Source organism: Mustela erminea, chromosome 7 (genome assembly GCF_009829155.1).
Source record: "Mustela erminea isolate mMusErm1 chromosome 7, mMusErm1.Pri, whole genome shotgun sequence".
Lineage (NCBI taxonomy): Eukaryota > Metazoa > Chordata > Mammalia > Carnivora > Mustelidae > Mustela > Mustela erminea.
This window is the reverse complement of record NC_045620.1, coordinates 140,848,291-140,870,018: the sequence shown is the minus strand read 5'-3', so window position 1 is coordinate 140,870,018 and position 21,728 is coordinate 140,848,291. Positions and strand designations below refer to the sequence as shown.

Genomic DNA, 21,728 nt, shown 5'->3' with positions numbered 1-21,728 from the left:
CGGGGGCAGGCGGTTGACGCCCCCACAGCTGGGTCCCCAGAGCGGCCGCACCCCCACCCCAGGCCCGCCGCCACCGTCCGGGACAGATGACCCCAGAGACCCTCCAGCGCAGCTGACTGGTAAGAGCAAGAGGACCCTCCCTGATCCGGGGAACCACCGGCGGCAAACGGACCCGGCCGGATCTCAGATTCCAGACTTCGGCCTGGGTGAGAGCGTCCGCACCTGGGCCTGTCCCCACCGCGCGCACGGAGGAACCGGGCCCGGCTCGGAGCGGTTAGGAAGCGACCGCGTTCAAGAATATGGGACCGTCTCCTGTGACTCAGCCTGGGAACACGCGTCGCAGGCCCACACAAACCCTTGCCAGAAGCACCCAAAATCGACAGAACTGCTCCAGAAAACAAGGAAAGACCACGACTCACTGGACGCCAGTTAGGCCTCCCGAGCTGCCCCCTCCTTAGAGCGACAGAAATCAGCCCCTGCCTCTCGGAGCCCAGCATGGGCCCAGGGCAAAGGCAGGGGGTTCAAAGGGGCAGGGACGGGGGACAGGGCGACGGGGAGGATCCCCCCGGGGCGTGGACACATCAGAACCCATGAAGAGAGGCACCGCCGAGGAGAGCACAGCCCGCCTCGGGACGCAAAGCCCGGATGTGACCCGGCGGGCGGCCTCTGGGGCACGTCTTCTGGCCTCCGTGTGGGGCACAGAGGCGGACGCCGGGCTTGAATTGAGCTTCTGAAACAGCTGATCTGGGTTCCGGGCACCCACGGTCGACTCCACGGATGCACAGTACTGGTCTGTGCTCCACACACCACAGACCACACACACCCAGGGCCCCGGCCCGCTCTATCCCCTATGGCAGGAACACACCCCATTACTCTGTGCTCCGACCGACCCCAGGATCTACCAGCCACTGGAACCAACCTGCTCCTGCAGGACAGCCTGCCACCAACCTGCCGCGTGCGTGTACGCTACTCACCCCCTGCGGGTCGATCCTAACCCGCCCAGAACCAACCACCACTCACACACTAGCAGACCCCCTAGCCTCCCTGGGGGGCCTGAGCCTGCTCCTTCTCTGAGTCCCTGTCCCTTTGTCTGTAAGTCCGACAAGCTGCGGGAAGTGAGAGGCAGGGCTGGGAGAGGAGGGAGCAGGCAGGCCAGCAGATGGCCCCTCACCAGCGTGGACGCCTGCCAACGCTGGGAACGGTGCCCGCCAGAGTGGAAAGGGCAGAGGGAACTCCGGAGGAGGGGGGTGCCGGGGGGACCACCGGGCAGAAGGGCCCAGCATTCTGGCCCCCACGGCCCCCATGTGTCAAGAAGCCCACAGAAGGGGTCCATTCAGGCAAGTCCTGCGACGGTCAGGACTCCCTCCTCCGACCGCACACACTCAGACGAGTCCCTGGCAGCGCTCTCGCCCTGAGCCCGCACCGCACAGGGGCCGGCCAGACTAGACCACGCCCCCACACCGATGCACACGTTCCGGGCACGTGTCCCGGAAGAGCCCTGTGCATGGGGACCCGACTACGGGCAGCCCCCTCCAGGGGCCCAGGCTCCGCCCCAACCTGCCCCGACAACCATGACCGGCCTCCCTCTCCGAAAAGTGGGGCTACTGGCAGGTGCTCAGGGAGTCACGACAATGACCAAGCACAGAAAATGACCTCCTTGGGGGTGAGCACGGGAGAGCCCGATGGGGACCAGCTGCTGGTGCCAAGGAGACGTCTTCGGTTGCCCTCTGAGCTCAGCACACAGGACAGCAAGGGCGACGGTGCGGGCTGCAGGGACGGCAGCGTGGATGACCTCCTGGCGGAGAGAAGCAAACCCACACCACAGAAACACGGACGTGCAGGAGGACAGGCAACGTTCCACGCCCAGAGCACCGGCAGCAAAATCACAAGGATTTTTCTGTTTTGTCCTTAGCGCGCTTTCGACGCCTTCTTAAAGGTCTCGCTTAAATAATAATCCGTAACTAAAACGGGAGCTTCCTTCCTCCTCGAAACAATGTTCCGAAACAAAGTAATCAAGTTTTTCCACTATTTTTGGCTCAAGTGAAAAAACCCATTTAAGGACTTGCAGGAGCGGAGGCCGCTGCCGACACCAGCTCCTCTCCGTTGCAGGGAGCTGGTGAGGCTGGGGCCGTGGGGAGGGGCGCAGGCACGGGCACCCTGTAGTGCACGGGGTGCTTACGGGCCTGGCGTGCACTCCGACCCCCTCTGCATCCTCAGGGCTCTGTGCCTGCCAACAGGGCTCAGGGGGCGGCTCTGCACCCGTCTACAGCCACAGCCTGCAGGTGTCGGCGTCTGCGGCCAACTGCTGAGTCCCTTAGTATTTTCTAGCTCTGATTCCCCAGAGAGCCGTCAACACTAGGCCTGACCCTCAGCAACTGGCCAGCACACGGACTGACCGTGGTCAGATGCCCACCAGATCTACCCAGCTGTGGCGGGACAAGCACGGTCGCCGGACACTCCACAAGGACACGGCATGGGTCAGGCCCGTCTAGAGAAACAGACCAATGGGGCGTGCGCGCGCTTGGATCCATACACAGGAGGGCGTGTTTATGTTAAGGAGACATTCACTGCGGAAGGTTGGTCAGCCCAGAATCTGCAGGATGGGCCAGCAGGCCGGAGGCCCGGGAAAGCGCTGCTGAGGGCCGAGGCCTTCTGCTGACATAATTCCTTGCTGCTCGGGGCACTCCCAAACTTCTCACCAAGGCCTTTACCTGCTTGAGTGAGGCTCACCCTCCCTGTGGAGGAGGATCTGCTTTCCTCAAAGGCCACTGACTCAGTGACGTCTAGAATAACGTCTCACCAAATGTAGGGTACTACGGCCCAGCCAAGGTGGCACACGAAATTAACGGTCGGGCACACCCGGGCACGCTGATGTGCAGCCTACTTACAGGATCCCAGGACTTCAGCAGCTGAAGGGGTTAACGGAGATCACCCCTGCAGAGCTGCAGAGCGGGAGACAGAGCTGCTCTCTGAGCTCAGCAGAATCAACGGATGAAGCATGTTATCCCACTGGGCACGGACCCAATCTTCACTGCCTGGTAACCGGAGAGCCACATTCTGTCCACACAAACCAAGCCCAGGAAGTCACCGATTTCAGGCCCTACCAAAGCGGATTTCTGCTGGCTGCGTGTCTCACACCAGGCTGTGTTTTAATGACCCACACTGGATCGGAAAATGGAATTGGTAAGTAGGGACAGCAGTTACTGTCCACCCAGAGGCTGAGAACACCTCTCCGAAGGGGCTTCTTACACAGAGAATGAAGTTCTAGGAAGATAAGAGATGCAACTCAGGTAATTACTGGACAAGAAAACATTTTAGAGTGCTAAAGGAGACTGTTCCATCGCTCAAAAAATACCCCCGGACGAAGGAAGCATGAGGAATGCTCCCCACAGACGGGTCTGGGGGGGAACCTTCAGGGAAGGGGCCCAGACAAGCACCCTGCAGAGAAGGGCAGTAACACCGACCCACGAAGCCCCTCCCAGGCACGAGACGGGGCCGGTTCCTTCGAATCCAGGTCATTCCGCATGACCAGCCTGCCCTGCCCGACCCGCAGCTCTGCGGTGGCGCCGTCTCCTTTCTCGGTCCTGATTTTCAGAGTCCCTGCCGCCTGGAAGTCTGTCCCCAGGGAGAACACGTGAAGCCCTAATGCGGCGCCCACTGTGTACCGAGCTGGGTCCTGTCCAGTCTCCAGGGCCGCGTGGAAGCCCTGGAGGAGCTGACCACAACGACTCACGTAATTTTCCGCCGGACGCCGTCCTCCCGGGAGCCCGGCCGGGCAGCCGCTGCCACGTGCAGGGCACTGGGAATGCGCAAAGAATCCGCTTCTTCGTGGCCAAAGACGAGGATGAAGAACTGGGATTTCGGCTTTCTTGTTTTTATTTTTATTCCCTTTTTTATTTATCAGAAAGGGAGAGAGAGGGAGAAAGTAGCGGCCCAGCCTGAGTGCGGAGCACCACTGAGGCTCGAGCTCACAACCCCGACACAGCCTGAACCGAACCCGAGAGTCCGATGCCTCGCTGACCTCGCCACCGGGTGCCCCGAGGAGGAGGGATTTCACAGCTGGCACATTCCGAGCTTAGGAGGAAAGGGTCTCGGGTCTACACGAAGTTCTTTCCACAACCACTTCCTTTCCTGCTCCTCTCTAGCTGGGCTTCCGATCCCACCCTGACCCATGAGAGGGAGAGAAGGGGCAGGCCCGTGGACGCGGCGGGCACGGCGGGGTGTGCCTGTAGCCTGTCCCCCGCACGGGGAGCCTCCCTGCAGCAGGGCGCGCACGTCTCGGCGCCCACGCCCGGCACGAACGGGGATGCCAGGAAGGAGGGAGGAACGGGAGCGCAGACGGAGGGTAGGGAGTGTGCGGCGGATGGCGGACGGGGCGTCTGGACGGGGAGGGGAGGCTGGACGGACGGACGGACGGACGGGCTGACGGGCGGGTGGGTGGACAGACGGACAGACAGGCGCGCACAGGGACGGGGGGGCGGGTGGGTGGAGGGTCAACGGTGAATGTGAAGACAGAAGAACGGACGGGCGGCAGGATGGAGAGGTGACAGACGCGGACGTAACAAAAATGCACAAGAAAACAAATGCTCAAGACGAGTATTTAGCCACCTGTCGCCGTGCCGACACAAACACCCCCCGTGTCCCGGTAAATAACCACCATGACTAAGGGCCGCCACTCGCACCGGTATTTCCGGAGGTTAAAGGGCCGCTCGGCCGCCTGCGGACCCGGAGATCCTGCTCCGCTCCAGGAAGCCGCGAGCCCAGTCCGGCTCCTCCCTCCCTCGCGCAAGCAGAGACCGGACGGGACGCCTGAGCTGCAAGGACTTGCCGTGAGCCGCGGCCTGTCCTCCGGGGACACACACTCTCAGGGTCTGTGAGGTCAGGCTTCCTTCAACCGCACTTCGGAGGGAAGAGCTCTTCCTGCCCCAAGGGCCACAGCAGCTTTATTTTCATGACCCGAGAGCTCCGGTCGGCACCGCGCACGGACGCCAGCTTCTGCTCCCCGGGAGGAGCCGGAGCCCTGTGCTTCCTGTGCCGAGCCCCGAGCCACGCGTCAGCCGTAGAGCCCTGCCAGAGCGCCGCTTCGACGGCCGGGCGGGCCGGGAGCCCGCGGTCACCGAGGGGTTCCCGGATCCTTGCAGGCGCTGTCCACATGCCATCAACTTCACGCTTTTTAAGGGTCTGGGTTTGGTCTAGAAAACTGCATTTCTAGAATGCACTGAACACTATGTTTCGTGGCATTTCCTGTCTGAATCCCAAGTCACCCCCTCGATCAAAGTCACAGAACAGCGGCAGGCTGGGAGCCCGAAGGCCGCACCAGCGGGAGGAACCCGGCCATCACCAGCGCCCCAGATCCGTCCTTCCCGGGCCTGCAGGGGGCCGTCACTCCCCCGACTCCGCTGGCACCGTCCCCCAGTTCAGTAGAAACTCGATAAAACAAGTTTCCACGGTAAACCCATCTACCGGGCCAGGCTGCGTCAGCACATTCCCAGTGCCTACCTTTCCCCATCCTTGGAACCCCCCCAGAGGGGGAAACCGAGGCTTCGGGGGTAAATGAGCTCACCGGAAAGCGCGGCACCAGGATCTCAGCTCCGGGCACACCTCGGGCCTGCCAACCAGGCGTTTCCTCAGCCCTCCGCTGGACACTCGTCCTTCCTAACCCGCCAGCCCCGAGGTCAGCCCCCAGCGGCGCGCACCCCGCTCTCCGTGCCGTGGTCACCCCGCTCTCCAAGCGCAGCGCGTGGGAAACCGGGGGCCGCCTGCTTCTCATCCATGCCCAGCACCTCACCGGGAGTGCCCCCCACAGTGACTTCCCTAGGACGTTTCTAAATAACTAAACACCAGGACTTCGAAGTCACTCACATGTTCGGGGTTTCTGTGTTCTGCAGGGACCTGCCTTGGTCCTAGCCCCTCCGAGAAACCAGGGCCAGACTGAGAAGGTCTCCCGGGGTGAGTGGGGCTGTGGTGTCCACAGTGGGGGGGTCCCCTCCCTCGTCCTCAGGTGCCTGCACCTCTACACACAATACCGGAGCACACACTCAATCCTCAGGATTTGGGGGCTCCATACTGGGAATTTTCCCACTCCCTAACATCTATCTGTGACCCTAAAACCAATCCTCGCGGGGTTCTGGCAGTGACTCAGGGACAAGCAGGGAGCGGTGGACAGCGTGGGCAGCCGACGCTCGCGCTCCCTGCGGCCGGGGAGCAAGGGGACCCTCCTGCTTCTTCTCGCTCAGGCAGTACACAGGCTCCTGCTCACCAGCCCGTGAGCGCTAAGCTGTCTGCATTTCTATCCTAAATTCTGGTGACTTTGCAGCTTAAAACTGTCCCCAAGCATGGTGCTGAGTTCTGTCTAGTGCCTGACTTTGAGACACCCTCACATGTCTCAGGAAAAATCGGGCACGAGATGAGCCTTCCTCAGGCTCCAGCTCCCGGTTCATCTACTAGAAGGCTGCATTAAATCAGGTGTCTTTAAACAGAACACACACAGAAGAAGGTCATCTACTGATCGGGTGATGAAAGCGGTCTGACCAGGGGATCCCAGGAACCTGGGCCCATCTGTCCCCTGGACCGACACTTCGGTGCTCATGAATCCAGGGTCTGCAGTGTCTTCACAAACGGGACCGCCAGCAAGCATCAACCACCCACCTCTCCCACAGCCGAGTGCCAGGACCGCGCGGCTCCTCCCAGGGCAGGCTCCCAGGTGACCGTCAGTCCAGGAGAAAGCCAACCGTGGGTAGAGACCAACCCAGAATTCCATACCAGGCCACAGACAGAAGCTGTCAGGAGCCCAAATACAGCAGACCCAGTCCACAAAAGCCCAGTGCTGGAGACAAATCGATGACTGGCTCCATTTTCAGGGCAAACTGAGATCCAAGTCTTCAGAGAGAAGACAATTCGTAACGACTAACGTGTCCTTCCTGAGCAAACGCGGGTGCGTGCATCCCGTTTCCACGGTGCAGGCATCAGAGAGGGGCCCCGCCTCCCACCCACCACAGCAACAAGCCACGCGCCTCTTCAGACTCCCCTCGACCTCACTGGATTAGCTCAGTGGCAGGTGCGGGATCGATGCTAACGGAGGACAGCCGTCCTCAGGAAAAGTGTCCGGGAAAAAACAGACCAGGAAAAGCCCACCACGTGCTGACCAGAGCCCTTGGTGCAGACCAAGACTTCGCAGATTACAGAAACGTGCCCTAAAGTAACCAACACACACAGTGGCATTTGGGAGAAACTGTAAAGAAGCAGAAATGTGGAAACAAAGTAACAAACCATAAAAATGTAGTTCAATAAAACTGGCGACTTTAAGCAAATAAATGCTACATGGCCGTTAACGATAACGGTACAGACCTTTACCGATGGACCAGGCTCAGAGCCCCAATGTGTCCCAAGACTTAGAACATGCCACGTGCACTGCAGAGGACAGGAACTGGGTCCCAGTCTTTGTAGATGACAGATACATGGACAGACAGACGGATGGGTAGATAAATGTCACGAATAGATAACAGACAGATAGATGGACAGATAGACGGATGGATAGATGGACAGACGGATGGATAAAAAAATAGTTGGGTAGATAAGAGATGGATAAACAGACGGATGATACGGGTAAGTACAGAGATGGGTAGATGGATGGACAAATGGACGGATGGGTGGACGGATGGACGGACAGACAGACGGACAGCAGATGGATGGATGGACAGGCACACAGATGGTAGATATGGGTGGACAGACGGACGGACGGATGCGAGGAAAGATGATGAAGACAGATGGCGGACACAGGCACACAGATGACAGACGGACGCAGGTGGACAGACGGCAAACACGGAGACGGGATGTGCACACACAGACACACGCGCATGCCCGTGCGCACCCACACACACGTCAGCGTTTGGGGACGTACGCCCCGATCTGTAACTGCTCCCTCTAAGGTAAGAGCACGAGTGACGTGTCGTGCTGGGTTCATCTGTTCTTCCACGTTCTTCTGCCACGAACGTGGGCACCGTCCATGAAATACTCCTAAAATGTCGTAGGAAGAGGAAGCTGGACGGTGTGGTTAGCGGGCAAGAAGGCAGGTCTCCCCGCCTCCCCTGCTACGTCTGCTGGCGCGAGCATGGCTCACCTTCCTTCAGGCGGGGGTGCGGGGGAGTGGGGGGGCTGGGGGTGGGCTCCGCGCCCGGGGGTGGGGCCAACAATGAGGAGCAGCTGAGGCCGCTTGAGACCCAAGGCCCAGCGGCAGGCGTTCAGAGCTCTTCCAAGCTACTCACAACTACAGGGTCGCGGGACGCACAAGGTAGAGTCAGGGTCCTGTGGACAGGGGCACACACCCTCTCGGCCTGTGTTCGTCCCTGGCCCTTGGAATCAGTGCCCAGCCAAGGCCACCGCCAGCCCCACTCTGCCATGCGCGGGGAAGTCTGCAGCGAAGCCACTGGCTTACAGGAGCCTGGCTGAGCTGTGGGTGCCCGTGGACGGTCCCACAGCGCCTGCGGATCCACACCGGGCAACCCTCTGCACGGGATAAGTCAACTGTTAGACGTCTCCCCGCAGCGGCATCTGCACAGCCCAGAGCCAGCGCGAAGCGAGGCGGGGGTCACGGTGTCCAGAATAGAGTGGCCAGCAGCCGCCCAGCCCCCAGCGGACCTCAGTGAGAAGGGGGCGAGGTCCGAGCCCCTCGGGGACAGGGACAGCAGCAGCCACGGCAGAGGGCACAGGACGCGGGGCCTGACCAGGACCGCGGTCATCACGGGCCACCAAGTGCAGCCCAGCTGTCGCCCACACTCGGGAGACGCCCGCACTGCCCTGGCCCTCTCTGCCACGCGCTGATCGGCGTCCCCAGGCTGGGACGGCGGACGGCAGCCACCACGCCAGGCCTTGCTCAGGATCTCAAACCCTCCCCTGCTGGGACAGTGTAGAGCAGGGTGAAGGGGGGACAGTGCGACCGGACGGCCTGGGTCCCCGAGTCCCTGTTGTGGCCAACACCTTCTTCAGGAGTCGGACTGTAAGTACCCGGCTGGGCTCGGCTACTCACCTCCGCCCCTACAGTCGGAGGCCGCCCATACGAGCCTCAGCGCAGGGGCCAGGCCCTCTGCGGTCCGGACCGTCTGCCCACAAGGGGCAGCTGTCCCACGGCCCAGCATGCGGGCCCCTGGCTCCGAGCAGAACGCCCAAGGGCAGCCGCCCACCCAGGAGTACCCGCACTGCGGGAGGTGTGGGAGGAGGACAAGCTGTCGTGGCGGCAGCCACGGGATGCGGTCACACCGCCCGGACCCACAGAAGGGCGTTCCAGAGGCAGAAGGGACAGATTCTAATTCTCTTTGAATCTCGACTTGGGCACAGGAACGCGGCGGGTATTTCCTTCTTTTACTTTTTAAGACACGCTGTTGCAGAAAAATTTAAAGTTTGTCGTTTGCTTTTTAATCAGAAATAAAAAGGCGTGGGGGCTCACACTGGAACACCATGGGGAGTAGCAGGGGCCAGCCTTGCTCTCCTGCCCCACGCGACCAAAAAACTCCCGAAATACAGGAAACAAGTGTTGTGCGGACAGCACAGACCCGTCAACAAACTCAGGATCCCCGAGACAACACCAGCACCCCAGGTCACCGCACAGGAGCAGGGACGATGCCGGGTATGTGGGGAGACTGAGGCAGCCGAGTGGCAGGACCCCGTGCCCGGGGTGATGCCCAGAGGAATCCGTAGGGCGCCGCCCAGACACGTGAGCAGACACAGGACAGGGTCTTCAAAGTGTAAGAAAGGAAGAAACCAAGGTCACAGGAGAAACTAATAAATCCGAAAACGAGAGAGAAACCAGGGAATCCCAGTGTGAGTTTCTGCAAAGGTCCGCGGAACCGACCAAGCTCAAGCAGCAGAAGCCGCCCCTTTGTCTGCTGATGAGCAGGAGAAGCGGAGTCAGGGGGAGTCCTGGAGGGGGAGGGGGTACTACATTCAGGAAGGAACGCAGCCCTGCCCAGACTCCCGGGAAGGGCCTTGCTGTCCTGCAAAACCCTCCTGCAAGGACAGCCCGAGCCTGGAGGCTTCCCAGGCAAGCTCTGCCAGACACAGAAAGAACCCAAACCAGTTCTGCCCACACTCCCCCCAAATATGGAAAAGGAAGGCCTGTTCTGAACTCAGCCTCGGAGATGAGACTGACCCTGATGTGCCCAAACCAGACACAGCCACTCCAGGAAGGGAACAAAGACCGACCAGTATCCCCTCCGTGAAAGCCAACCCAGCAACCTCAGTGAGGCCAACGGGGCAGGGAGGGGGCAGGGAGGGGGCAGGGAGGGGGCAGGGAGGGGGCAGGGAGCTCTCCGGGGCCAGGGAGTTTCCCACCTGACTGTGGTGTGGGCTTCACAGGAAAAGGACCAGGTCAAAACTCAGCACTTTGAATAGGTGAACCTTTTACAATGTTAATTGTGCCTCAACAAGTCTTTTCTTCTTAAGCGAAAATTCACGGGGACAAAGGTCAGAAAAGGGCCTAATCACCGACTAAGCTTCCTCTGCAGACCCGGACACAGAACAAAAGCCGGGATGAACCTCTGAGCTCCCAGGCTCCGGAGACCAGAGCCTGTTCCCCCCAAGGGGTGGAGCCCGGCTCCTCCAACTCCTCCGCCTGCCCCGGCCTGGGCTTCCAACCGGGAAGACGGCCTGACCCCACTCCTTCCTGGGCCGAGGATCCCCTGGCAAGCAGATCCAGAACCCCACGAGCAAAGGGGGCCCAAGAAAATCCTACAGAGGGACGGGGTGCCTGGGACACGGCGGGGTCTGCTCGCTCTTTCTTCGCTGGGGATCTGCCTCGGAAGCTCTGTGCCCCCTGCTGTGGAGGGACAGAGCAGCAGATTCCAGAGTAAAGACATGAGTCAGGAGATGAATGATGTAGGCCAGCCAGGCAACGGGGACCCCAGGGAACGCGGGAAGCTCTCCTTAACTCCGTGTCTGTCTGGATTGACGGCATACCAGGAACGTGACTGTTTGAACGGAACCTCAGAGATCCCGGCCGGTGCAGACCCAGGATTTACCCTCGAGGCTGCTGGCGGACGGGACGTGCATGGAGAGAAGCCCAGGGGCGGGGGAAGAGAAAGCACAACTTGTGTTTTTCTAAATTAACTTCAAGACAAAATATAAACCATCGAAATGATCGATTTAGAAGATGTTAAGCTGTCGGTAAGATTATCATCCACACCAATAAAGCCCCGCTCTCATCTGGGGACGGACATGGGGTCCGCACATGCGGGGTTCGGCACGTGGAGTCCAGGAACCAGCCCCCTCGCAGCCCTGCCCTTGGACGGCAGAGCTCGGCTGTCCTGTGGGCATCTGCTCGTTTCTTCCTGCTGTGACACCCGAGGGAGGCCCAGCATCTCCCATCAGAAAGAGAAAACGCCCGGGCCCGGTGCAAACCAGACTTCTACCTGGTTTTCCATGATGAGATCCGTTTGGCAGACGGGGATTTTCTCCACTTCTGCGGACAAGTCATGCTGAAGCCTCACTCTCCGCAGACGATGGCCCTTGGGTCTGCCCAACACGCCCTTGTAGGGATGCCTGGGTCCCCCGCTGGCCGTGGGCCCTCGCCCCCTCCCGGGGGCGTGGCTGGCAGAGCAGACTTGTCCGAGCTCTAAACAACTCCGAGCACTTGTGCCCGGACACTGAGTCCGCCATGCGGCACCCGGGCCATGGGAGGGAAGCCCACAGTGGCCGGGCATCTCTATGGAGGGAAATTTGAGTCCCGGGGCCGGGCAGAGAAGGTTGGTGAAGCAGGACCGGCGCACGGAGCCGAGCTGCAGGGACCGACGAGCCTTTACCACCCCTTCCCTCGATGGGGCGAAAACACGGATGACGGAGCCGGCTCTGCAAACACCTGGAACCGCACACAAGCCACTCCGAGGGCAAACGCTGCACGTGGCCAGAGTGGAAGGTCCCTCAGAGCTTCCCCTGAAGGCAGAACAGTTTCCTCCTCGGACCTCGGCACACGGGTCACTTGTGATGACAGCAGCCGCCCATGTGCAGGGACCCCAGGAGCCGTCTGCCATGCAGGGAGTGGGTCTGCCACCATTCTGGGAAGACAGATCACCAGTACCTTGTATTTTCACATAGTCCTAGAGCGCCCGTCAAACACATCCGAGCTGCGATCAGCAAGACTCGGACTTCATCCTCACAGCATGACGCGGAAAATCAGGAACCTGCTCCAAGTAAGCCAAAGGCTCGAACGTCAGCACGGCTCCCAAGGGTCCTGCAGAGCCCAGAGGAGGCCCACGGACTGGCCTCCTAGGGCTCAGGCCAGCCTTCCCGGGTGCTGAGAGCATCCCCAGAAGGCAGGGTCAGCAGTGAGGTGCTTCCTAGGAGCCGACAGCACGGAAGCGCGCAGAGAACAGCAGCGGGAGGGACCCCACCGCCCACCCCACCTCCCAGCCCACAGATGCATCTCTGCTGAACTCCCATGAGACTCCTTTGCGCACAGAGAAGTTGGTGGGAAGGGAGATTCTCCCGACAGCCCAGTCTAGGGAGCTCCAGGGAGGTGGGGGACGTCAGGGCTGGGGGGCCGGGGTGCTCATCTCCAGGGGACGGGAACTGAGGGACGAGAGAGGGCTGCTATGCGCCACCATCCCCAGAGGCGCCCGTGGAGCACTGGGGTCCCCACCCACGGAGCGGGAGCACTGGGGTCCCAGTGCACAGTGCTGGGGGCGCTCCTAGCAGCTTCCCGCGGAGCCACCGGCCAGCCCTGCACCAGCTGCCGCTCCTGCCCCGCCGGCAGGCCCACGCTCTCCAGGGCTCCAGGGGACCACGTGTGCCCCGGGGTGGGACTGGACACAGGCACAGATCCCAAACCCGGCCGCTGATCAGCAAGCTGAGGCGGCAGAACGGGGCAGCTGTCTGGTGGGCAGAGACCCCGCCTACTTTGGGGCCGGGCTGCGCCCCAGGGCTTCCTGTCACATGGACGGTGGTCTGGCGTGGCCTGGGGCGTCTCTGGATGTCAGCTTCGGAGTCGATTCCCATGACCTCACAGTGGAGGCCACAGGGGAGGAAAGGGCTGGGGGGCAAGCAGGGAGGAGGGCACGAGGCCAGAACCCCAGAGGGGGCCAGAGGGCAGAAATGTCCTACTGCTTTAGTCCTGGCTTTTTAATGATCCTGGGGACGAGCTTCTACTGTGCTGCTCAGCAGACCAGAACATTCCCAACCCGAACAGCATTTCTACAGAAGCGCAGCCGCTGGTGGGGAGGAGGTCCTGGAGGTGGCAGGGAAGGGGGCCTGCGGACCAGAGAGGTCCACCGCAGCCCCAGGCTCCAGACCACAGCCGGGCCGGTGCGGTTCCCTCTGGAACACCAGCCAGTGCTGCCAGTGGGCCTGAGCTGGGGCCAAACCCGTCTGGAATCCCAGCGCAGCCACAAACCGCGATTTCTGAGGCCCCGACCAGGGACGAACCTCAACCACCCGGAGAGGGCCCAGCCCGAACACACTCCCGGAGAGCACGGGAACTCAGACCAGGGGCTCCGACTTTATCTTTTTCGGGGCTGGGGGTGCCAGCAGGGAGGTCTTGAAAACAAAGGAACGATACAGGGTCACATGGTCCAGCTAATTGGGGGGTCAGGTTCTGTCTGATTTATCTTCTTATTTTTAAGTTCCCAATTTCTACCAAGTCATTTCTTTAAAAATAGGGGGAAAAAAGTCATGGTGTATGAGAGCAGGGATCTGGGAGACAAGCCACAAGGGGAAATTAAAGATTTCTGCAGGAGCAGTCTGTCACGTGACAGCACCTACCATGTCCCCACCGGGACGGACGAACTGGGCCGCAGTCCTCTTCGTGTCCTGCATGCCCGCCAGGGGTTCCCGTCTGGACTGTCCCCTCAGTTTCCCAAAGCCTGTGCCCTCACCATGACTACCCTGGCTCCTGTGACCTCTGTCCAGGGTCCAGTGACCTGCAAAATGTCCCCCCAGGGAATCTATCACAGCGGGACTGGGCCCCAGCCGGGTACCAGGGTCTCCACTGGCAGCCTCTTCTGGACCTCGGTTTGCAGAGTGGCAAAGTGGGTGGGTGCTCATTTCACCGATAATCTGTGCAAGCTGGCTTCCTTGTGCAAGGGACTTGGTCGGCAGAGCCTGCGTTTGGTCTGCCTCAAGGACTCCATTAGACTAAGCAAGGTCTTTTCAAATCATTTCTGGGGACGCCTGGGTGGCTCAGCGGGTTAAGTCTCTGCCTTCCGCTGAGGTTATGATCCCAGAGTCCTGGGATCGAGCCCCACATGGGGCTCTGGGCTCTGGGCTCTCTGCTCTGCGGGGAGCCTGCTTCCCCCTCTCTTTCTGCCTGTCTCTCTGCCTATGATCTCTGTCAAATAAGTAAATAAAATCTTAAAAAAAAAACATTTCTGAAACTACAAAATCCGTGCAGACAGAAGGTAAAGCTGATGTCAATGAAAGCCGTCTGGAAACCCTGCGGGCTCACCACGAGGTCACTTTGTCACTTTCCGGGCTTGCCCTGGGCTATTTTAGAAACACCTGAGGTCTCTGTGGCGAATTGCGCCAGGCAGGGTAGGCCGAAGACCCCGTTTTGGTTCTGCAACCCTCCTAACTTGGAGTCCGGCTCTTTTTAAAAACAATTAAGATGTGGCGGCAAAGCCCAGCACCGGCCAGATGTGAAAAGCGGCTTCAGGGTCCAGCTTTCTACCGCGACTCAGGGAGGAAATTCTCCCTGTCCGACAGCCCCAGCTGCGCCGCCTGCAGCCCCCGGCTTCAGCGCTGCCCCCGTGGAGGCCAGGGCCGCACAGACCCTCCGGAAAGGAACCCGCTCTCTCCCTGAAGAACAGCGCTGCTGGCTCCCGCCAAAGACCCCGCGGCCCCCGCGGCACGGTCGGCGGCCAGGAGCACTGCGCCCGGGACTGGCTCTCACAGTTCAACGCCCTCCGCCCACTTCCTATGGTTCGCTCACGATTTTACAACTTTTGCAGGCTCTTGGGCGGTGCCAAAAGGAGTCCGGCTCAGCCAAGAGAAGTGGAAACTATTTTTGGCATCCAGAAGGACAGCTGTAGGACGCGGAGACCGCCGGCGCCCGCCTCTACAGATCTGGAGAGCCCCTCATCAGGGGCGCGTCCGGAACCCTGGAGGCTGCACTAGGCCTGCGCCGCGGCCGAGGGTCGGGGTCCGCCTCCGGGGAGGGGCGAGGTCCGCACGGTGTCTGCGCCGCGCAGAGGCCAAGTGCGCGACACTTTGTACCCACTTGAGCGCCAAGTGGCGCCGAGGGCGGCAGCCCCGTGAGAGGCGCGCCCGGGCGGAAACGCGCCCGAGCCCTCGGCGCACACCGGAGCCGCCCCGGAACTCGCAGACCCGCACCGCGGCGGCCGCGCTCGCTGGGGCACCGTCCAAGTCCGCGGGACGCGCGCCCCTCGAGCCGGGGGCCCCCGGGCAGGAGGCTCTCCGCGCCCAGCGGATGCGGGGAAAAGGGCGCCGCTACGGGTCCCTGAGGCGCCGCGAGGGAAGGTCCCCCAAAGAGAGGACGCGGCTACCGCGGTCCTGGAGGACGGCGAGGCGTGGGGGCGCGCCCATCTGCAGCGGACCGAGAGAGGCCGCAGAGGGAGAAGGGGGCGCGGAGAAGGGAAACCAACAGGACAGGGAGCGGGCAGGGGAGGCGCGGAGGAGGGGGGCGACCCGTTCACCGCGTTCGGGCAGGGCGGGGACGGAGAGGGGCGGGAGCGGGGAGAGCTGGGCGCCGAGGGGGCGCGGACACCCAGGGAGGGGGCCAGGCAGGGGCGGCGAGCGGGGCTCTGACGGGCGGCCCCCGCAGCTCCCCCGTCCCGCCGCGGACTCCGAGCTGCTAACAAAGGAAGCTCCGGAGGCCGCGCGCCCCGCGCTCAGGTCCGCCCTCCGCGCCCGGGCCAAGGCGGACAAAGGCCCGAGGGCCACTGCTCAGCCCCAAACCCAGAGCCCTGCCTGCCCGTTCTGGTCCCCCGCCCAGGTCCCCCCACCCCCGACCCCGGCCCCGGCCGCGCGCCCCGCCGCACTCACAGGATGGAGGTCTGCGGCGCCACGGCGGGCACGGCCTCCAGCAGCAGATGCATGCAGCGCACGGTGGTGCGGAAGCACAGGCAGCGGCTCGGACAGCCGGCGCCCGACTTCGGGGCGACCGTGGCCAGCGCCCCCCAGCCGCAGCAGAGCACCAGCGCCAGCAGGCAGCGGCGCGCGGGGCCCGCGGGTCGCACGGCCATGGCCCTGGGCGCGCGACGCTCGGACGCGAGAGGACCGGCGGGGCCCGGCGCGACCCTGCGGGCTCCGGACTGCGCCCGCCCGCACGGCCCACGTCCCAGCTGTGTGCTGGGGGCGGGGGGGGGGGGGGCGCCAGCTGTGCACATGCGCGCGGCTCCTCCCTTCGCACCCTCCCCGAGGGCTGGGGCGGGGCGGGGCGGGACCTCAGGCCTGGCGTGAAGCGGCAGCAACCGGGTCCCTGCTTAGGGGCCGCCGGGCAGCCCTCTCTGGAGGCTCCCTGGTGCCGAGGGTCGCTGGGGCTCCCGGGGACAAGTCCGGGTCTGCACTTGGGAGCTGGGGGCCTCCCATCTCGCCCAGCCAGCTGCGCTCTCCGCGTGTGTGCAGAGAGAGGGTCGGGGTTTTGGTGGTGGTTTTTTTTTTTTTTTTTTTTGGTCGTTGTTTTGTAGAAGCGGTTCAAGTGCTCACTTTGTTCCAGGCACGGTTCCAAGGGGCCTCTCACCCCCTCTCCCTCTCTCCCGCGCTCTACCGCTCCCTCTCTCCCGCGCTCTTATCCCTCTCCGTCTATCAGCCTCCCCTCCGTTCGCTCTGAACACACACAAGTGGCGACAGGACTGAAGCCAGCCAGTCAGTCGGGCCCCTGCCTGTGCCCTGAGACCTGCTTTCTGCCCCTGCTGGCCCCAGGGCATTGTTTGGAGCACAGAGGAAATTGTGTCGAGTCCTGGGTTCAGGGCTGGGCCAAGTGGACCTCGCTCAGGACCCTTTAGCTCCCTCCCTGGAGGACACACCCAGAGGAGAGCCCTGGACCCACCAAGTGGGACTTGGGTGGCACCGCCGGCAGTCCGGACAAGCTATGGAGAGGAGGGGCACCGAGTCACACACGTACACGTCTGCAATTCTGTTCTAAAGCTCTGCGCGTTATCCACTGAGTCTCACGAGAACCCAATGCCTGCGTCTGACAGATGAGGGCCATCACCAAGAACCAGTGTCCAGCTGCAGCCCCGGTCTGCGACGTGTCCACTGTGCGGCACTCTAACCCAGGTGCGCCGCAGGGTGTCGGGGTGAGACAGGCGAGTGGCCAGGCTCTCTCCTGGGGACGGATGAGCACGTGCCTGTGTGACACACGGTTTTCAGGGTCCCCATCTGGGGGCAGCTGAACTGCCGTCCCGAGGCTTCTGTGCGTGTCTTCGAGGCCATTGTCCCCACGACCACGTGCAGCAACTTTCCTGGTCACCGAGGACCAGCATAAGCCATCCCAGGGTGCTGTATTCTAAGCGGGCGCAAGCGTCCCGCGCTGGACACTCCTGCCTCCGCGCACCGCTTGGTCTACAGGCCCCCACCTGATCAACACACAAGAATTTCAAGCTAACCACGTCAGCGGCACGAAACCTGACTCTCCCTGAACGTGTTTTTCCTCCTGAATCACGAATTCGATCCTCCAAACTGCTTTCCCAAAACTCCGGCCTGGAAGCTGTCCCCACCCTTGTCCTCGGCCCACTTTGTGGAGCCGTGAGCTCAGTCGCAGGTGGTGCTCCTTGCGGAGGCCGCCTGCTCTCTCGACCTCCCTCTCCTCAACCGCTGGCCGTCCCCGCCCCCGCCAGCCCACAGCCCCCATCACCAGAGATCCTCCCTCCCCGGGACCCTGTCTTCTGGGCCTGCTGGCCCATCCCCCCTGCAGGGGACAGAGACTATGTCACAGTGCTGACCCCTCCCCTTCCCAGTCCAGACTTCGGATGTAAGTGGGCAAAGGCAACGGCTCACAAAACAGCTTCGGCGCCCGGTGTGCGGGGCGTCCAACACGCCCTGTACGTACGCCCTGTGAGCTTCTCCGTTCCGCAGCTCGGTCCCTGCCCGCTGTAGGGTTAACTGTCCGGGCGTCCGGCAGGGCTCCTGCACGCGGGCTTTGGCCAAAGGCTGATCTAGGTGTGGTGCTGCTAGGTGAGAGGAGCGTTGGTTGACGTCTGTGCTCTGTTGCCTTGAGGTCCCGATGACCCGCCACCATGGGGCTGGGCTTCACCCAGTCGGTTTAAGGTCCTAGGAATAAAAACGGGGGGGTTACCAGCGAAGACATCCTGCCTCCAAACCTCAGCCTCGACCCCTGCCTGGGTGTCTGGTCTGATCAAGCGGGTTCCCTAAAGCCCATCGTGCATCGGTCCCTCTTCCTTCCGTCTTCCTACCGGGCCGTTCCTCTGGAGGAGCGCTGGCTGGGGAGGTGTGGGGGGGACGATGCCGTCACCCCATCCAACCCTCCCCACCCCCCCACCCCCCACCACCACCCCTGTGCTGAGGAAGCTCCTCTGCTGTGCTAAGCGCACTTCCCGGGCTTGGGGCCTCATTTCCTGCTCCTGCCCTCTAGAGGCCCAGGGGAGCCTCAAGCCCAGGCTCCTGACCTGTCCCAGAATGTCTGAGGACTTCAAAGCCACGTAAAGGTCATCGTGGCCCCGGACCCAGGTGAGAGAGCCCTGTTTCCCTTTGTTGGCGACTTGGCAAGTCTTGTTCTCTGGCCCAAAGCCTGCTGCCTCTGTGCTGTTGCTGACCCGGAGTTGCTCTGGGCATCCGCCCCAAGAAGGCAAGATGAGGAGTGAAGAGACCCTGCGTCAGCCTCAGCCCCTGGATTCTGCGAACGCCATCTTTCTGGCGTCTCCCGGAGACCCTGGACAACGTGCAAGCTCTGTGCCCAGCCACCTGCCAGAATCAGGAGGGCTTGGAGATCCTCTGGAGAGGGAAGTGGCTCGGTGTTCAGGTGGTGCCGGGCCCTGCCGGAGCTGCCTCTGCGGCCGGTGAACAGTGCTGGGGACCCTCCGAGACCTCTGCTAGGGGGCTGCTCTCCACCCCAGGCCCCCTGTTCTCTGAAGACTGGGGCCACCCGGGGCCTGTCGCCTGGCAGTTCGGGAAGCTGAGCCAGCCCTCCGTGCCGCAGCCCCCCCCAGCCAGGGCTGGCCCTGGCCTTGAGGCTATGGAGCTGGGGTGTGGGGTCAGGGCCAGTGTCTCCCCGACTCGGCCAGCTGCTCCCACTCCTGAGAGCCACCCTTGTCCGTGCCCACAGGGTCCCCCCCAAGTCGGCCGCTTGTATTTCCTGCCACCCCTTCCCAGAGTAGTGACAGGTCTGCCTGCCTGTCTCCCTGGCAGATGGGGCTGTCCTCGAGGATGTGCGTGGAGCAGGGTGCGGGGTTCGGACCAGGCCCAGGCAGCCTCACACTCCTCGCCCCTCGTGTCTCTCCTGGGTCACCGTTTCCCCTTCTGCGACAGGAGGCAGCGGGGGTGAAAGACGTGCAGGAGCCGCCTGCAGCCCGTGCTGTGCAAGAGCCCACTGGGCTGAGCCCGCTCCTTGCCCGGGAGGCTTCCTGGGGTCTGGGTGGGCCCCGGAGTCTGGGAGTCTGGAAGGCTGGAAGGCCGCCGTGGGGCCATTCCCAGACGATGAGTCAGCGCCTCGCAGAACCTGGCTGTGCCTGAGGCTCTGGCCTCGCTCAGCAACCTGCACGCCCCTCCTGGGAATCCCTCCCCTGGTGGGCCCTGTGCCCCCGCCCAGCCCCCACCCGCTCCACCGGCTGCAGCCACCCTCAGACCTTCCCCGGTCAGCGCGAGTCTGGTGGCTTCGTCCTGGAGGCCCAGAGCCCGCCAGCAAGGCATCCGCTGCGTGGGGTCCTCCTGGCGGCTCCAGGACAGAATCTGCCCCGGCATCTCTTCAGCACCCTTGGTGCTCCTGGCCCTCCCGCCTCTGCCCAGGGCCCTTCTCAGTGCTCCCTGTGTCCGTGCCTCCGGTGGCCCTTCCCTCTTCCAGGCTCGGCTGCCAGCCGTGCCCGCCGTCTCTTCCCAGCAGCGCTTCGTCCCCACAGCTGACCTCTCCCAGGCAAGGTCACGTTCTGAGCTCCCAGCGAGGCGGAGGTTCAGGGGTCAGAGGCAGCAGGGCAGGGATGGAGTCAAGTTCTGTGGTCGCGTCGCAGGGCCCGTCTCCCTCGTAAGCCGTCGTGAGCCCCAGCAGGGACGGTGCCTGGCACGCGGGCTGGTCAGAGCCCCAAAATGAAGGCGTGTGGCGTGGCTGAGGGGCTCGAAGGCGAGGCTAGGGCGCTGGCCTCCACCGGGAAGGCCAGGGGCACGTGAACGGGATGCTCTAGGATGCGGCGCCGTCTCTCAGCAGCCCTGCCCCTCCCTGGCCCTGCCCAGGCACCCCACACCTTGCCAACGGTCAAGGAAAGAGAAATTTTTTCTTTTTTAAAGATTTTATTTATTTGATAGAGAGATCACAAGGAGGCAGAGAGGCAGGGGGGAAGCAGGCTCCCCGCGGAGCAGAGAGCCCGATGCGGGGCTGGATCCCAGGACCCTGAGACCATGACCTGAGCCGAAGGCAGAGGCCTCACCCACTGAGCCCCCCAGGCGCCCGGCAGGAGAAATCTTAACAAGCCTCTTTGCTTGGAGGGTCGAGTTCTAGTTGCCCCTGAGGAATGTCCGTAAAATCCACGTAGCTCAGGTGTCTGTGTAGGTCGAGCCACGCGTGAACTCAGGGTTTTTCTCAGACCGCGGCGGCTCTCCTTGCGCCCGCCGGACGGGGTCTGGCAGCAGAGAGTCCCAACTGGGGACCATGACCCAGGCCCTGGGCACGCGCAGCAGGCGCCCGCCCAGCCTATCGACGCGCGGGCGGGGGGTCTTCCCGGGTCCCCATGTTCGTCATTCCAGGAGAAGGGACGGCGGCTGAGCCCGGAGAGGTGAGGTGAGCCAGCCTGTCTGAGGCAGGCTAAGGGGCCCTAAAAGAACCACGGGGCGTGAAGACCCACACCGTGACCATCTCCACCCTCTCCCAGACGTTGGAAGGCAGGGGGTTGGGTAACCCAGACCCGTAACCCGCCCAGCAGCAGACGCAGGCCCTCTGGGGTCTCTGTGACTCTCCACTTGGGGGTTGAGGCCTGGAGAAGGCTGGTGAGGACCGAGCCCGTGTAGCGAGTGACCGAAGCCCCTGGGTGGCCCCCCTTCCCGAGAAACCCACACAAGCTTCTCCGTGAGCACCCAGACGGAAGGGGACCTAAGTCATGGGACACGTGCACGGCCCGCAGGGGTCACGAATAACTCAGCACCACAGTCCATCCCTTCTCTCCGGAGAAGGCCTGCAAAACCTCCACTGCACGACTTTCCCCCTCCATCCTGGCCCCACTGCCACCTTGGGAAGCCCTCACCGCCCCCAGCCCTTCTCTGGCGCCTGCGGCCCAACGTGCCGGCCTGGTGAAAACAGACCACATTGGTTTGCTGGGCAAGTTTCTAACTCTAGATAAGAAGCCCTTTGTCTGAAGCTCAGAGAACCTTACCCAGATGTCCCTGACCAGGTCATGGGGCTGCCCCTAGAGAGGACGCTTGACGCCCCGCCCCCGGGAGGAGGGCATCCACTTTCACAGGCTGAGGGGGCAGCAAAGGGAAACTGAGGCCGTGAGAAGCGTGGAAATTCTAAGCCTCTGCAAGAGGGAGCGCTTTGCGTAAAATCCCCAGTCTCTGTGAGCCGCCTTGGGGGGAGGGGGGGGTTCTTGCTTCCCTCCAGGGAAGGGCAGAGCCCTGAGGAGTCC

The 21,728-nt window shown here is 62.6% G+C and overlaps 1 protein-coding gene across 3 annotated transcripts in view; it reads right to left on the bottom strand.

Moving 5' to 3' along the window:
- Positions 1-16,318, bottom strand: part of PXDN (peroxidasin) — a 68,223-nt gene extending 51,905 nt beyond the window's left edge. For 2 of the 3 annotated variants that reach the window (XM_032353465.1, XM_032353466.1), the window contains exon 1: positions 15,985-16,316. In XM_032353465.1, coding sequence (XP_032209356.1) covers positions 15,985-16,184 — 200 coding nt within the window. In that variant the 5' untranslated portion in view covers positions 16,185-16,316. Of the gene's footprint in view, positions 1-15,984 lie in introns of all 3 variants that reach the window. The other variant, XM_032353467.1, reaches the window with a different exon arrangement.
- Positions 16,319-21,728: the final 5,410 nt, after the last annotated feature.